This window comes from Plasmodium gallinaceum, assembly GCF_900005855.1.
Source record: "Plasmodium gallinaceum strain 8A genome assembly, contig: PGAL8A_v1_10, whole genome shotgun sequence".
Lineage (NCBI taxonomy): Eukaryota > Apicomplexa > Aconoidasida > Haemosporida > Plasmodiidae > Plasmodium > Plasmodium gallinaceum.
In genome coordinates this window covers 663,769-680,488 of record NW_021628239.1, presented here as the reverse complement: position 1 = coordinate 680,488, position 16,720 = coordinate 663,769, and the positions used below count along the sequence as shown (strand labels likewise).

The 16,720-nt window shown below is 18.2% G+C and overlaps 5 protein-coding genes across 5 annotated transcripts in view; 2 read left to right on the top strand and 3 right to left on the bottom strand.

Annotated features, from left to right (window-relative positions):
• Nucleotides 1-156: 156 nt before the first annotated feature.
• PGAL8A_00017300 (zinc finger protein, putative) lies at nucleotides 157-2,937 on the top strand (the record flags this gene model as incomplete). The annotated part of the gene is made up of 4 exons (XM_028671576.1): nucleotides 157-260; nucleotides 418-494; nucleotides 631-686; nucleotides 832-2,937. 4 exons carry the CDS (start codon nucleotides 157-159, stop codon nucleotides 2,935-2,937), a joined length of 2,343 nt encoding a protein of 780 aa, XP_028528215.1.
• A 1,243-nt stretch (nucleotides 2,938-4,180) lies between these two features.
• IscA1 (iron-sulfur assembly protein, putative) lies at nucleotides 4,181-4,675 on the bottom strand (the record flags this gene model as incomplete). The annotated part of the gene is made up of 1 exon (XM_028671575.1): nucleotides 4,181-4,675. One exon carries the CDS (start codon nucleotides 4,673-4,675, stop codon nucleotides 4,181-4,183), a length of 495 nt encoding a protein of 164 aa, XP_028528214.1.
• A 1,817-nt stretch (nucleotides 4,676-6,492) lies between these two features.
• Nucleotides 6,493-9,148, bottom strand: PGAL8A_00017100 (serine repeat antigen, putative; the record flags this gene model as incomplete). Its single annotated transcript, XM_028671574.1, has 5 exons — nucleotides 6,493-6,674; nucleotides 6,899-8,049; nucleotides 8,158-8,681; nucleotides 8,865-8,920; nucleotides 9,052-9,148. 5 exons carry the CDS (start codon nucleotides 9,146-9,148, stop codon nucleotides 6,493-6,495), a joined length of 2,010 nt encoding a protein of 669 aa, XP_028528213.1.
• Nucleotides 9,149-10,929: 1,781 nt separating this feature from the next.
• On the bottom strand, nucleotides 10,930-14,393 carry PGAL8A_00017000 (serine repeat antigen, putative; the record flags this gene model as incomplete). The annotated part of the gene is made up of 4 exons (XM_028671573.1): nucleotides 10,930-12,956; nucleotides 13,123-13,257; nucleotides 13,462-14,139; nucleotides 14,360-14,393. The coding sequence occupies 4 exons, from the start codon at nucleotides 14,391-14,393 to the stop codon at nucleotides 10,930-10,932; spliced, it is 2,874 nt and encodes a 957-aa protein (XP_028528212.1).
• Nucleotides 14,394-15,680: 1,287 nt separating this feature from the next.
• PGAL8A_00016900 (conserved Plasmodium protein, unknown function) overlaps nucleotides 15,681-16,720 on the top strand; it is a gene marked incomplete at both ends in the record, with an annotated part of 6,978 nt that continues 5,938 nt past the window's right edge. Inside the window, 6 exons of the mRNA XM_028671572.1 lie at nucleotides 15,681-15,770; nucleotides 15,853-15,889; nucleotides 16,010-16,101; nucleotides 16,209-16,332; nucleotides 16,417-16,485; nucleotides 16,563-16,636. Of these exons, the coding sequence (XP_028528211.1) occupies nucleotides 15,681-15,770; nucleotides 15,853-15,889; nucleotides 16,010-16,101; nucleotides 16,209-16,332; nucleotides 16,417-16,485; nucleotides 16,563-16,636 (486 nt within the window). The remainder of the gene's footprint in view (nucleotides 15,771-15,852; nucleotides 15,890-16,009; nucleotides 16,102-16,208; nucleotides 16,333-16,416; nucleotides 16,486-16,562; nucleotides 16,637-16,720) is intronic.

Genomic DNA, 16,720 nt, shown 5'->3' with positions numbered 1-16,720 from the left:
TTTTTTTAAAAAAAAAAAAAAAAAAAAAAAAAAAAAACAGAATTACAATTAATTTTAATATTGTTTTAATTTAATATTTGTATTTTTTAACATTTGAGAAAGTTAAAACAAAAAGAAGACTTGTATATATATATATATAGATATGTATTATATAAAATGAATTATTTTCATTTTTTTGTATATACTCTTCTTACATTTATATCTTTTTATGTGTCTTTTTTAAATTTTAAATCCTTTTCTCATTACATTCAAAAAAAATGGTAATAAAATATACATATTCATATATATATCTATATATATATATATGTATCTTTTTTTTCTAACAAATTGATAAAAGAATTTTTTACAATTCTTTACATTTATTTTATATAGAAAAAAAACATTTATTTATTTACCTTTTTTTATATGCATTTATAGGAACATTTTATTAATATGGAACTTAGAGTTTTATATTATAAGACTCATTAATAAGTTTTTTAATTACATTTTTTTAGGTTAATATTTTAATTATTATAATTTTTTTTTGGCTCTTTTTTTTTTTTTTTTTTTTTTTTTTAAATTTATTTTTTATTTGTTTGAAAATTTTGATTTTAGTTATTTTATACAATATTTTTTTTTTAATATATACAGGAAATATTCTAGCTATAGAACGTCAGAAAGCAAGAGAAGAGTTAATCCATCAGTTGGTTTGATATAATATTTTTTTTTTTTCTAATAGCTTAAAATATAAAAAATTAGAAATAAAAAAAAAAATAAGAAAATAAATAATTAACAATGATATATTTTATTTTTATTCTTTTTTTTTTTTTTTTATTTTCATTAATTATACAGATGAATTTATTAATTTTGATATTTTTAATCACTTCGTTAAATATTAATGAAGTAATTTGTTGGATATGTATATTTACTCCGTTGATATATGAATCAATTAGAATAAAAATTATTAAGGAAAGGATTTATCTTTTTAATAATTTTAGAATGGAAAGGAAACAAAGAATAAAGTTGTTGTCGTATGTTTTTTTTACTTTAATTGAGTGTGTAATTAATTTAAAAATAATTTATAATTTGTTCTACAATTTAAAAAGCTCAATCAAAGTAATAATATTATTTGAACCAATAATTATTTGTATAAATTGCCTATTTTTAATTATAATTTCATCATATCATTATTTTAATTCAAAAATATTTTACGAAAAGCCAACATATTTTTATTTTTTATTAAGTTTAAATAATATTATTTGTAATTTAATTCAAATGTTTGAATATATTTATATGTGGTTTTTTTATGGCTCATTTTTAAATTTTATTGATTTCTTTCTCCTTTTGAAGTTAAAGAATTGCTTAATTTGCTTAAAAAATAATTACAAATCTACTAAAAATTGTTTCATTAATGAAAAACTATTTAATAATTATTTTAAAAATGAAGATAAGAAATATCTAAAATTAAACAATATCATTTGTATCATTTGTAGAGATTATAATTATCACATTAATTATAAAAAACTTACCTGTGGTCATTCTTTTCATATTTCATGTTTATATTTACTATTTGAATATGATAAGAGTTTTCTTTGTCCTATATGTAGGAGAGAAATAAAATATGAATTAGAAGATTTTGAAAAGAACTATGATAATTTAAATAGTAACTCAATAAATTGTAATACTGTTAATACTAGTAAAGAAGAAGATACGAATGAAAATAAAAATCATATTGAAAAATCTGTTAATAACAGCATATGTGAAAGTTCTAATGATCATGTTAACCCTATTAGTCATAATCAAGAAAACTATGATAATATAAATATATATAATGCTAATAAAAGTAATAACATTAATGATGATAACTGCAATAACGAGATATACAATGTAAATCGTCACAATTTAACGATTAAAGGAGATAAAAAAAATTTAAATAATGAGTATAACAAGAGTATTATAAAATTTGAAAAAGTTTCAGTTAGTAATATATATTTCAATGTATACAATGAAATTTATGATCACTATAACAAAAATAAAATAAATTATAATGATATTATTGTTTATAATTACAATAATGATAAATATATGAATTATAACAATAATATTAATACTGTATATATTAATAAAATTTATAATAATTGTGTAAATAAATCTAATTATAGTAATAGATACAATAGTTTTTCATTATCACAACCGAATTATAAAAATGATAATATTTTATCTATTACTAATATTGATTCCAATATTACTTTATTAAGTAATGTTAAAAATAATATAACAAGTAGTAATTTTTCTAGAATAAAAAATATTGATGATAAGTATTATGAAAGGGTTATTAAGGATAATATTTCTTTACTGAAACAAGTTAACATAAGTTTTAACAATATATTAAAAAGTAAAAATGAATATTTTTTTACTAACGTAAAAAGATGCTATAATAAAAAATATGAACATGAATATTTAGGAATAGAAAATAAAATATTTAATATAGAAAAATATGATTTTAAAAAATACATAACTATTAGTAATAATGTGAAAAATAAGAATATATTTTCTTATAACCAGTATAAAATAAAAGATAAAGAATATGAATTAAATCATAAATGTGAGATTCAAAATAATATAATGAAAAATAAGAGTGATAAATTAGAAGAAAACAACTATAATAAATTAGAACACAATAAAAATTATGATGATGCAAAAGAAGATAAACATGAATCAATTGAAAATGAAAAAACGAATAAATTTAAGTTTATTAGAAAATTTAATTTATTTAAAAGATCTAAAGATAAAAATACAACTTTTGTAAATCATATGAATTCTAAAAAAAGAAGTTATAAGTTAAATGTTTATGATTTTTTTAAAAATTTAAAGGAAAAGATTCGTAGTCGAACTGAGATAAACTTAAATGATACAAACAAGAAAAATAAAACACTCTTTTTTAAAAAAAAAAACTAAGTAAATATTTAATTTCTATATTAAAAATTTTCATTTTCATTTATATATGTCTGAAATACAATTATATATATATATAATTGTAAGTAGCATATAAAATTATAGAAGATTTTATTGTAAAAAATTTGTAAAAATTATAAGACAATAAAAATAAAAACAATAACAAAATACAATTTTATAATTTCAATTATTTTTAATTATTTTTTTATATCTTTTTTTAGTCATTTATTATAATTATTTAGAATAAGACAATTATATAATTTTAATATATATTTTATTATTTAGTTTTTTATATATAACTTTATATCCACTCTATATTATTATTTTCTTTTTACAAATTGATTAATAATATTCTTTGTATTTTTTTAATTAATATTATAAAAAATATTAATTGCAAAACTTTTAAATGAAGTATATTATTTTAAATATATATTTTTAATTGAGCTTTAAAAAACAATTTATAAATATAATTACATAACACAATAATAAATAATTCTTACATAAAAAAAAATAATTTTAAAAGTATATTAAATTGTTGTTAAAATATCATTAAATATTTTTTATATGTATTATTTTTTTTTTTTTTTTTTTTTTTTTTTTGTGTGTGTGTGTTAATATGAAAATAAATGCTTATTTAATTAAAATAATTTTTTATTTTATAATATTATAAATTTTACAAAAAATGAAAATCTTATATTTAAAAAAATGAACATATCAAATTAATAATATTGTACAATATTCCTTTAATTAAAAAATTCAGTAAAAAAAAAGAAGTAATATAAAAATTTTTAAAAGAAATTTAATTATTATGATTATATAAATATATATTTAATAATATAATGAAATTATGAACATTTTAAAATAATTGTTCAAAAAAAAAAAAATTAAATGAATGTGTATTACAATCTTTTATAAACTTTATACATTTTTAATAAAAAAATTAAAAAAAATGTAGTATATGTATTTCAATAACTTCAAAAATATTCAAAATATTTTTTACTTTTTTATTTATTATTTTTTCTCATAGGAATTAGAATCACTATTATTAAAAATTTTATATATATTAAAAAAAAAAATAAACGAAATAAAAATATTATAAACTGAAACTTTTATTACTATATAAATCAACTAGAGATATAATATTCCCTTTTATTTCTCATTTCTTCATATATTTTACTATATTTATTCACTTTAAATTTATTATAATTTAATTTTATAATTATTTAAATATATCTATTTATATCTATCATAAATTAATATCAAATGAATTACCACAGGAACATTTTGATGAAACATTTTGTATGTTTTCAATAGTAAATTTTTTTGAAATAAGGTTGCTAGTGTAATGTATTTTACTATTTCTTAAAATTTCAACAGCTTCCTTATCAATTGTTATAACACATTCCTTATCATATACAATTACATCTTTTTCTTTTATTTGATTTTTATCAATTAATGAAAAAGAATATTTAAAACCAGAACATCCACCAGCTTCCACACAAATTTTTAATGCCTTAGAATTTTTATATTTTAAATTTATCTCTTTCATTTTATTTATAGCATCATTACTTAAATGTAAAATTTTGTCTTTTACATTTTTATTTTTTTCAGATTCTATTATTATTTCTTTATAATTACTTTTTTTATTTTCTGATTCAGTAGAAGAAAAGTATAACTTATAATCTTTCAAAAAGTTCAATGAATTATATATCTTACATTTTTTATTTAAATACCTAAACATTTTGAAAATATTTTTTCATACATACATATATATATATATATAAATATATATATATATATAAATTCATTTACAAAAAATTAAGTCATAATTAAATGAGAACAATTATAATTTTTTTTAAAATTATTCATACAAAAGGTAAACAGAAAAAAAAAAAAAAAAAACTTGTATCTTATCATAAAATTGTAGATTTTTCTTTTTATACATAATTATTTTATTTAATGCAAAAAAAAAAAAATGAAAATTATATATTTTAACTAATAAAAGAAAATTAAAATTTTTAAAAAAATATTTAAAATTTTAATTTGCATAACAAAAAAAAAAAAAAAAAAAAATAAAACAATAATTCAAATGTTTAAAAAAAAAAAATTAATATTAATATTATTTAATTTTTTGTATAAAGTATTAAATACTTATATACAATTTTTATAATATAAAAATTATAACAAATATAATACAAATATTTTATAAAAAATTATCAAAATGGAGAAAAATCATAAAAATTTTACAAGCAAAATTTAAATTTACATGTTTATATATTTTAATTTCTTAATATAAAAATTACAAATTTTTTTTTTTAAACAAAAAAAAAAAAAATAAAATAAAATAAAAATAAAAAAAGAACATTAAAAATTTATTCTTTTGTTTATTTTTTAATAAACATATGAATAAAAAATTGAAAAATTAATTTTTTTAATTTGTTATTATAGCTTTCAAGTAAAAAATTTTTTTTTCTTTCACTTTTTTATAAAGATAGTTTTAAATTTTATAAATGAATTAAAGAAGATACAAAATTTTTTTATTCCAACATATTAAATTAAACCTTTCACAATAGGAAATAAATATATACAATATATTATTTGATATATTTATATTATATTTTTTATTTTTTTGTAAAAATTTTTTATAAATTATTAAATCAGTTTTAACATAGTAAAATGTTTTGTCATATATTTTGTTAATAAAAATTTTAACAAAATTCATACTTTTTAAAAATATGAAAAGAAATAGACATTTATTTATATAATACATTTTTTTTTATATATATATTAAAAAAAATTCATAAAAAAATGAATAAAACAAATGAAAAATTATTTACACATAATAATAAAATTTTAATACGAAAAAAAAAAAATTTGAATAAATATATATATATATATATATATATGGTATATAATAATATTATAAAATTAAAAAAAAAAAAATTATTAAAAAATATTTTAAAATGATTAATACAAATGTAAGAAATGTAATTATCTTCATTGATAATAAAAAAAAAAAAAAAAATATATATCTAAATAAAATAATTCTACTGAAAAATTTTACTGACAACATTCTAAAGCTACATTAACATATGAAGCAATGAAAATAAGAAAGGAATATAAATAGTGTAATAAATTAAGTATTTATAGATATGATTCAATTATATGAAAAAATAAAGATATAAGAAGCATATAAAAAAATAAAATAAAATGTGTATTTATATGCACAAATTTGAATTGAATAATCTAACAAAAAAAATAAAGTTATAAACATAACAAAGAAAAAAAAAATAGTAAAATTGTAAATATAACAAAGAAAATAAAAAAATTGAAATAATATTAATGTAATTTGCAAAAATATTATTTTCCACTGTTTTATTTTTAATCTTAAAATTAAATATGCCTACTATTTCATATTAACAATGATATACTTTAAACATATATTATCATCTCATCAGAAATGATACATCATTATATTATTTACTTATTTTTTTATTTTTTTTTTTTTAAAGTAAAAAAAAAAAAAATTAAAATAAAATAAAATAATAAAAAATTCTATTACATTCCACAATAAATACATTTATAATTTGGTGAACGTTTCATTAAACATTCTCCAATTGATGAACTATATTTGCATTCACTTATGAATTGATGACAATTATTACGGCATGTAGAATCTGATAATGAATCCATTGAAAATGTTCTTAAACACGAATATGGTTCTTTAATCTCATCTTTTCCTAATATGAAAATGAATTTAAATAAAAATATATTTAAATAACTATATATAAAAGTATATATATATATATATATATATATATGTATAAAGCATACGAAAGTATATATAAAAATATAAATAAATAAATAAATAGATAAAAGTGAATATCAATTATGCTCTTTCTTTAATTTTTTTTTTTTTTTTTTTTTTTCATATTATTATTATCATCATGTTTTATGTATTTACTTTTTGAATAAATAGATCTTTTATATATAAAATCTCCAATTTGAGCAATTATTTGTGATTTAAAAACTCTTCTAAGATTTCTTATATCACGATTATATATAATTCCTGATCTATCTCTACTGTTATCTCGAGGATAAGCATAATCATTATTTCCATAAGAAGAATCTTTATTGGGATTATAATTTTGATCTCTCGGAATTGCATAAGGATTTATAGGATCATAATAAGTATTATGATTGGGTTTCCTAAAAGGATAAGAATCACCAAATGGGTTTGGGTATAATCTATTTCTATCGATATTCATATTATGTGGTGAGAAATTATTTTCTTTATGTGAACCAAATCCATGGAAATCATACCTTGTTTTAACATCCGTTGAAGCTGTATCATTAGGTAATGGAGCATTTATTTTTTTTCCATTCATTTCTAAAAGTAAAGGAAAAGCATTATATAAAACATGCCCATTACAATTTGGTGATCCATATACATCTAACTTAAAATTTCCTTTATCTCCCCAATGTGCTCCCCAGCTATTTCTTATTAGCCAATATGAACTTTTCTTCCCTGATGGCATTATATAATCACCAAATCCTATGAGAGCCAAAGCATGATCAGGAGTTTCATTATGTTGACAACTAATCATTACTTTTTCTCCATCGTGATCGAAACTTAATTTTTCAGTTATTGTCATAGATACAAATAAAGCACCTTGATCTATTATATAATCTTTTATTATATTTATTAATTCAGTTGTTTTTCCTTGTTCTACATAATCACCAAAGGAAATTTTCAAAAAACCATGATACATATATCCATTGTATATTTTGTCAAATAAATTTACTTGATCCCATATATTACTCCATGATGATTTAGATTTAGGACATTCAGAACTTTTTAAAGGTGCATAATAAGGAACATCATGAGAAGTTGGTAGCATACCTGTTTTTTCCACCGTATTTAAAAAAAAGACTATATGTCCACCTTCTTTACATATATTATCATTATAATGACCAAATAGATCTATTCCATTATTGTTATATTTATTCTTACATAAAGTTACATATTTAACTGAAGGTTCAGCAAATCCTAAATCCTTTCTGCATCTATAAGCAGATATAACAGTTGAAGAAGCAAAAGCCCAACAATTCCCACTGAAAAAAAGAAAAAAATTTATGTATAAATTTATATACTAATTTATATACTAATTTATATATATATATAACTAAATTTATATAAATAATTTTTTCTTTTATTTTTACCATTTTCCTTGATTAAGAACTCTGATATTATGTTCACATTCATTTGTATCAGCAAATCTATTACAAAATTGTCTATTGCAATTATATTTTGAACTATATAAAGAATTATTTAGAGAATTAAGCATATAAGATTTGAAAAGTTTCTTTTCAGGTATAATACCAGCAGAAGGTATATCAATATCTTTATATCCTGCTCTATCTCTTATCCACTGTCCTGGATCTTTTAAACATAAAGCAGGATTACTTAATGAATCATACATATGTTCTATATTATCTTTTTCATTCATAAATTTTTTAACAATTTTTCGAATATGTTGTTCTACTTCAACGACACTTGCTTGCATATGATTTCTTGCATTTTCATAATTATCATAAAAATTAGAATATAAACACAATTTCTTTATTTTTTTTTTTAAATCATCACTCATTGAATGTTCATCATTTAATCTTTTTTTTATTCTATAAAGAGATATTTTAATTATTTCTTCTATTAATGCTCTCATTTGTTCTCTAGTTAAATAATCCTTCAAAAAATAGAAAAATAAAAATAAAAAATAAAAAATTATTAAATAAATTAGAATAATATGAACATATAAATATAATTAAGTTTAATATATCAAAACATATTTTATTTTGAAAAATATATATATATATATGTTTGTATATATGTATAAATTTTTTTTATTTTGTTGTATAATTTTTTTTACTTCTTCTTGTAATTCAATAAATGCTTTAATCTCCCCCTTAGACAATAAAAAATTTTCTAAAAAATAAAAAAAAAATATATACAACAAGATTAAATAAATTATCTATATTAATATTTTAAAAATAAATACTTATATGACAATTAATAAAATTAAAATTATAAATTTTTTTTTTTTTTTTTTATCATACGTGGGTGTTGAATACAAGGTTGTATATTATAAAATTTTTCTTCACATAAAATACACTTTGAAAAATCAAGACTACCAGCCAAAAAACAATTTCTCATTATTGTATGACATATCTTGCAATGATATTTTCCATGACAACTAATTGTTAAGTTGGATTTTACTATATAAAAAAAAAAAAAAAAAAAAAGATTATTAATATATAATTATTTGTGTTTAATAGGGTTTTTTTTTTTTTTTTTTTTTCATATAAATAAAAATACAATCTTTTTTTTTTTCAAAGAAAAAAAAGAACAAAAAAAGGTGCTTGATTGAAGAAATTTGTTACCTCCTTTTTCCAAAAGAATAAGAAAAATAAAAAATGCGTAATATATCATTTTAGAGTTTTTCATTTTTAGATAAATGTGTAGAACTAATATATATTTCCTTTATTTTTATTTTACTGTTTTTTGTTTTTAGTAATATTTTTTTTATCTCATTACTAAATATTAAAAATAATGATTATAATATTGAATATAAAATACGTAGGACTTAAAAAAAAAAAAAAAAATAAAATAAAATAAAATAAAATAAAATTATTAATAAAAGAACTTATTTTATAGTATTGCTACAAAAAATAACTTTTTCTATTTTAAGAAAATCTGTTAAAAATAAAAGAAATGTGTAAAGTATTTATTTTCAAACTTGGCTTTTAATTTTTGAATTTTTACAATTTAATACATGCATTGTAAAAAAAAAATAAAAAAGGAAAACAATTTTGTGATTTATATATGTACTAATTTATTTACACAACATCACAATATCAAATAGATCACTTAATAAAATTATAAAAGTATATATATATATAATATTTAAGTCTAACTTAAATTATTTTTTTTATATTCTATATAAATAAAAGTATATATATGATATTATATTTTTAAGGCTAATAAAAAATGTTCATTTTTTTTTTAGCTTTTTTTTTTTTTTTTTCTTTTTATTAATGCATGTACTTATAGCTACCTTAGAATTCTAAATAAAATAAGTAGATACTCTATTTTTTTAAAAAATATTTTTATTAAAAATTTACATTATAATTTTAAAATAATAAACTTACAATTTTATAAATTTGAACAGAACAAGTACTTAAAAGCTACTTAGTAGTTGTAAATTTACAAGATTAATTCTATTGAGTAAAAGAAAATTTATTAAAAAAATTTATTATTAATGATAAAATATATTAATTTGCATGTATTGTGTTTACTTTGTGTAAAAAAAAATATTAACAAATGTAATTACTATACTTTAAAGCTTTTTTTTTTTTTTTTTTTTTGGTAAATATGTTAAGACATATTTATCAGTTGAATTGATATTTCAAGAAGAATTTATATATATATATATTAGTGAAGCAGTTAAATAACTTAATTATAAAGAAAAAAAAAATCTTTTTTAAATATTCATAATTTTATTTTATTTTTTTTTTTAAAATAATTCTTTTAAAATATAACTATTCTTAAAAGAATAGACAATATAAATAAAAGAAAAAATGAAATAGCAGATATTTTTACATCTTTATCCCCTTGTTTTTTTTCAAATGTTATTTTGTTTTTTCTATTTAAAAAAAAAAGAAAAAAAAGAAAAAAAGAACACGAGTTTGAGCGTTTTTAAAAAATAATATTCAGATATAAATTTAATCTTGAACTTCTGTAAGTTCAAAAAAAAATTAAATGTACATGAATAAAAATTATATATATAAAAAAATTATATATATAAATGAGGATTTTTTTTTATTACTAATACTAAAAAAAATTACTTTTTTATTTTATTAAAAAAATACATTTTTTTTTTGTAACTTCTTAAAAAACCGTTATAATTGACTAAGTTTATTTTTTTATATGGAATTTTATACAGCGCAGAAAAAACACTCATCGGTTTTTTTCAACTTAGTTAAACAATAACCAGGTGAATACTGAGATTTACATTTATCGAAATTTTGAACACAGAATTGTTTACATTCGGCATCCTTAGCTGGATCACTTGAGTATGTTCTAGAACATGAATGCTCTTTTCCTATATCGTCTTCATCAGCATAGGAAATTAGACTTGATTTTATTCTCTTATTTTTAATATCTTTTAAAATATGTCTTATAGTTTCCTTCTGACTAACTGCAGCTACTGCAGCAGCTTCAGCAGTTAACACATCATTATCTGTACCATATATTTGAGGATTTTCACCTAAATCTGTCTTATCATTACCATTATCCTCATTATTTGTGAAGTTGGTTTGATCTTCTTCATTATTCTCATTTTTTTTAGAAAGATTCTTAGATTTCAAAGGACTAAAATTTTTATAATAAAGCCTATGATAAAATTCAGGACCGTTTTTAAGGAAGTAATTAAAAGGATTAGGAGCTGACTTTTCATCAGGTAATTCAACCATACCTAAATTAACTTTGAAAACAAGAGCTGTATGGATGAAATTATATTTACAAGTACTTGGTCCATGCATGTCAATTTTAAAGTTTCCTTCATCTCCCCAATAATAACCCCAACTATTTCTAACTAACCAATAAGATCTTTTCTCTCCTTTAATATTTATATATTTACCATATCCTATAATAGTAGCAGCATGATCAGGGTGTTTATAACCACATAAACTATGGACTCCTTTTCCATTCAGATCATAACCGAAAACATTTTCTGCTTTTATATATGCAATAACAGAACCTTTATTTTGAATTTCACGTTTTACTATTCCTATAAATGTATCTATATTAGTATATTTTGCACTTTCATAGGCAATATATCCTTTAGAATATGTAAATTGTGAATAGTTAACGTATTCTAACAATTTCGTACTACCCCATAAATTGACCCATTTTTTTTTTGGTTGAGGACAATCTTTACCTACATCTGTATATGAATATGGATGATCAGATTCAAGAGGTAAAAATTTTGTTTCATCAATAATTTGGAGAAATTCTATTGGACTTGAACCTACAATACATCTATATTTAGCTTTTCTTTTAGAACAATTAGCTACATATAATGCAGAACTTCTAAAATGACCATATCCCCTCATACATCTTATTGTTTCCAAGTGTAATTTAGATGCGAAAACCCAGCAAACTCCACAATGACCTTGTTCTTCTACTTCAATTTTTGATATACAGCTTGTGTTATCTTTCCATCTATCACAATATTCATCATTACAATATTTATTAGGTATAAAATATGGAGATAACAATTTTACTTCTTTGTCTTTTTTTGTTAAATCAATAATATCATTCTCATCTTTTTCATACATATCTTCAGTTACATTTATAATTTTTTCATATTCTTCCTCATTTTCAACTTCAGGCATATCTTTAACATTATTAAAATATTCATTTGTTACTTCTGGTAATACTAAACCTCTTTTATTTATAATCCATTCATCTACATTTTTAATACAAATTGCTGCATTTTTTAACTTATTTGGTAATGTAGTATCTCTTTGTTCATCATGAGCCCTTAACAATCTGGTTAAATTATTAAATACTTCTGTTTCATTACCTAATTCATGATTTTCTAATGTTCCACTAACATCTACTTCTTTTAACAAATCACAATAATTCCTTATTTCCTCTCTTAATTCATCGTTAAAATCTTCCAATGTTATTAATTCTTTTTTCTTACTTATTGGATCTGTCTTATAAATTTTTTTCATTATATTATCTATAGTTTCTTCAAGTTTAAATTCATTAGAGTCTTCATCACTTGACTCAGTTATGATAGATTGTTCAAATTTTGCTTTATTATCAGGAGAAACATAATTAAAACACTCATTAGAAGTATCAGTATTTCTCGCTAACAAAGTACAGTGAAAACATTTTGCAATATCTAAATTACCACTTAAAAAACATTCAGTTGTTATTGCATCACATTTTTCTGTTAAAAAAAAAAAATAATAAAATTAAAAAAAAAGGATGAAATGGACATAATAAAAATATATAGTGTAAATGAGTTCAATATATAGCAATCATAAGTAAATTTTAAAAGTTCTTAAATAAAAAGTAAACATAAGTTTTCTAGATTTTTTTTTCACAAAACTAACCAGGAATAGCATTCTTTATAGCATAATTTTTACTTTCAATTATGTTTGCAGTTGAATTTCCTGTGTGTACTTGTATTGAAGTGATTGGCTTCTCAAATTTTGGTATCCTATATTTTTTCATTTCTTTTTTTGGTTCTAATATAAAATATTAAACAAAATAATATAAAATATATATAAAGAAAAAATATATAAGATATAAATATTAGATATATTTATATTTAAATATTCCAAATAAGTATATATTCAATATCTCATTTAAAGTATTGTTATTTATAAATTGCAAAAAATCAAAATTATTATCATAATTAATTTATTCGTTTTTATTTTTTTGTTTTTAACCTGTAGAATCAGTTACTTCCCATTTAAGAGTTAATATATCGTCTTTGATAACTGCAATAAATTTAAAAGTTTGTTCATTTTGACATTTCTTTGTAAAATTTATATTTATTATTTCAGATGCTGCAAATTTTTGTTCTAATTCTATCTTTCCATCATCTGTTTCAAAATTAAGTGTCATATGTGGAACAAAACTCAACTGAAAATAATTACCACATTTACCAGTTACTTTTACTCCTGTATTCTTTTTCAATAAAGCAGATTTAATTGGCATATTTACAGAAGTTGCATTTTTTAAAGCAGCTGCACTATCACCACTTGTTCCTGCATCCCCATTTGCACCTCTTACTGTAACATTGAGTGCTTCTTCAGGTAAATCCGCACCCCCATTTTGATGATCTGCTTGATTAGGATTTGCTTCTCTAGAATCTAATGGTGCATCTTGAGGTGCAGCTGGAGATGCAACCGCTGATGTAGTTACCCCATTCTCACTTTTACCTTCAGGTTCAGCTGTAACTTCACGTTGAGTTGCAGATTGAACTTCTTGTTCTAAAGTTTGTCCATTTGCAGGTGTTGGTTCATTTTGTAACTCAGCTTTAGCAGCTTCTTTCTCACCTAAATCATTTGTTTGAGGTACTTCATCATTTGTACATTCTATTATATTTTTACTAAATATAACATCTGCAGAAAATATATTAAAATAAAATAAAATATAACAAAATTATATTTTTAACTAAATGTTATTTTCTTTTTAATTGAAAATATTTCCTTTCAGTATAAATAAAATTTTTATTATCCTTATTTTATTTTCTTATATTTCAATATTCCATTATAATTTTTAATAACTATATGTATTATTTTATTAAATATTTTAACTATTTTTTTTTTTTTATTTTCTTACATATTATCAAGAAGAAAAAAAAAGGAGACATCATTTTGTTACACTGATTAAAAATAAAATATTTTTAGACCTTTTTTTTATAATTATTATTAATTTCTTTTTTTCTTTTTTTTTCTTTATTTATATCTTCTTTTCTTTTTTTTCTTTATATATTTCTTTTTTTTTTTTTTTTTTATTTTTGCTTTTTAAGAAAATTCATTTAAAAAAAAAAAAAAATTATTTAGTGCAATTACAAGTGCACCTACGTATATCAACTCTCTTGTTTGTCTAATTTAATTAATTATTTCATTTGTTTTTTTTTTAACATTTAAAATTAAAAAACATATATGTGTACTTTTGTTTATTTTTTTTTTTAAATAATTTAATTTTGGATATTCTTTCATATTTTGTTGCAACTAAGGCCTCTTAAAATGATTGCACATTTATTATCATTTTAATTGTTATATTTTTTTTTTATTAATTTTATTCGGTTTCCCTTTGAATGTAAATTTATTTTTCTTAAACATTTTTTATAAATATTTATTATTCATGCTTAAAGATTAATATCTTGTTATTATATATACATAAATTTAATTATTATATACATTGTATCAATTTAGGTTTACTATAATTATATGTTAATTATTTTTAAGTTAATATATCATTATGTTTAAAATTTAATATACAAAAATAAAAGAAAATAATAAAGGATTATTCTATTAATTAATATTCTCATGAAATTATTTATTCTTTCTTTAAAATAAAATACAAATTTTTTAATTTCCCTTTTAAGAAAAAAAAAAAAATTATTTAAATTATAAAATAAAAAATCAGTTTTAATCTACCAAAAGTTCTAAATTACGAAACATAAAGATAATAACTAAATGAAAGTTAATGAGCTAAGAATTTTACTCTTTTATCATTTTTAATTATATTTTTCTTATTTTAATTTTAATTAAAAACTATGCTTAAGTATACAAATTGTTTTTTCTAAAAAAAATTAAAAATCTTAAATAGGAAATAAAAATACTTTTATATCATTTTTAAAAAAATTTATTAATTTTTGTATTTCCTCATTTTCCATTCTTTTTTCTCATTTATATATAAAATACTAAAAAAAATTTTAACAAATATTACAAATGAAATTTGTTATGAAAATTGTTCACAAAAACTTGTTTAAAAAAATTTTTTTTAATATAAATAACTTCATAAATCATTGGCATACCATATATTTATTTATTTTTTTTTTTTTATTTTATCTATTTTTTTTTTTTTTTTTTTTTTTTTTTTTTATTTTTTTTTTTTTTTTTTTTTTTTTTTTTGAACTATGTTTTAACATAAAATGCCTTGTATCGTTAAAGTGAGAATATCTGGTATAAGAGATTTTAATGCCTTTGAAAAATCTGAAATTGATTCTTTTAAATATATTGAAGTTATTAAATGATAAAAAGATATATTGATAAAATTTAATAAAATAGTAATTTTTTTTTTAAAAATTTACAACTAATTTTTAGGTCACATTAGGAGAAACAAAACAAAGAACAAAATTCAGTTAGTGAATTATTTTCTATATAAAATATTGAATTAAAAAAAAAAAAAATAAATAATTTATTATTAATATAAGATATATTTAAATATATAAGTATTATTTTTTTTTATTTCCTTATTTAGACATTAATAGAAATACAAATGATTTAAATTTATCATTTCGATTAGAAATTGCAGATGATTCAGAACTTCAAATATGTCCACTAAAAATAATAGTACATTTTTTATTTAAAAAATATATTTAGAAATAAAAAGAAAAATATATTTTTAAGAGAAAAATTAACTTAACATTCTTTCAATTTAATTCAATATATTTTATTAGATAGATGATGTAGAAAATATAAATAGTGGCTATATTCAAATAGATTTTAGTTTTTTTTATTTTCATGATAATTTGAAATTAGAAGGATGGTTTCCTTTATATGATTCTTTGGCTGGGTTAAAAGGTTTTCATAATTTTTATTTTTTTTTTTTAATCTATAGTTTTTATTCACTTTTTTTTTTTTTTTTTATGAAATATTAAATTCCAGGTGAATTATATTGTATTATAAAATGGGAATTTTTTGAAGAAAAAAATCCTTACAATGATAATAGTGCAGGTTAAAACAAATAAATATACCTTTCTATTTAAATTTTAATTAATTTTCCTTTTTTTTTAATATTTTTTTTTATATAGATATTTTACTTTTAGGAACTACATCTTTTCAAAATAATTCACCCTATCATATAGAACAAATAATAGATTTTGCAGTAAGACAAAAAAAAAATATATATATATCTATTAATATACAAAATATTAGATAAATGAATACACTTTTTTTTTTTTTTTTTTTT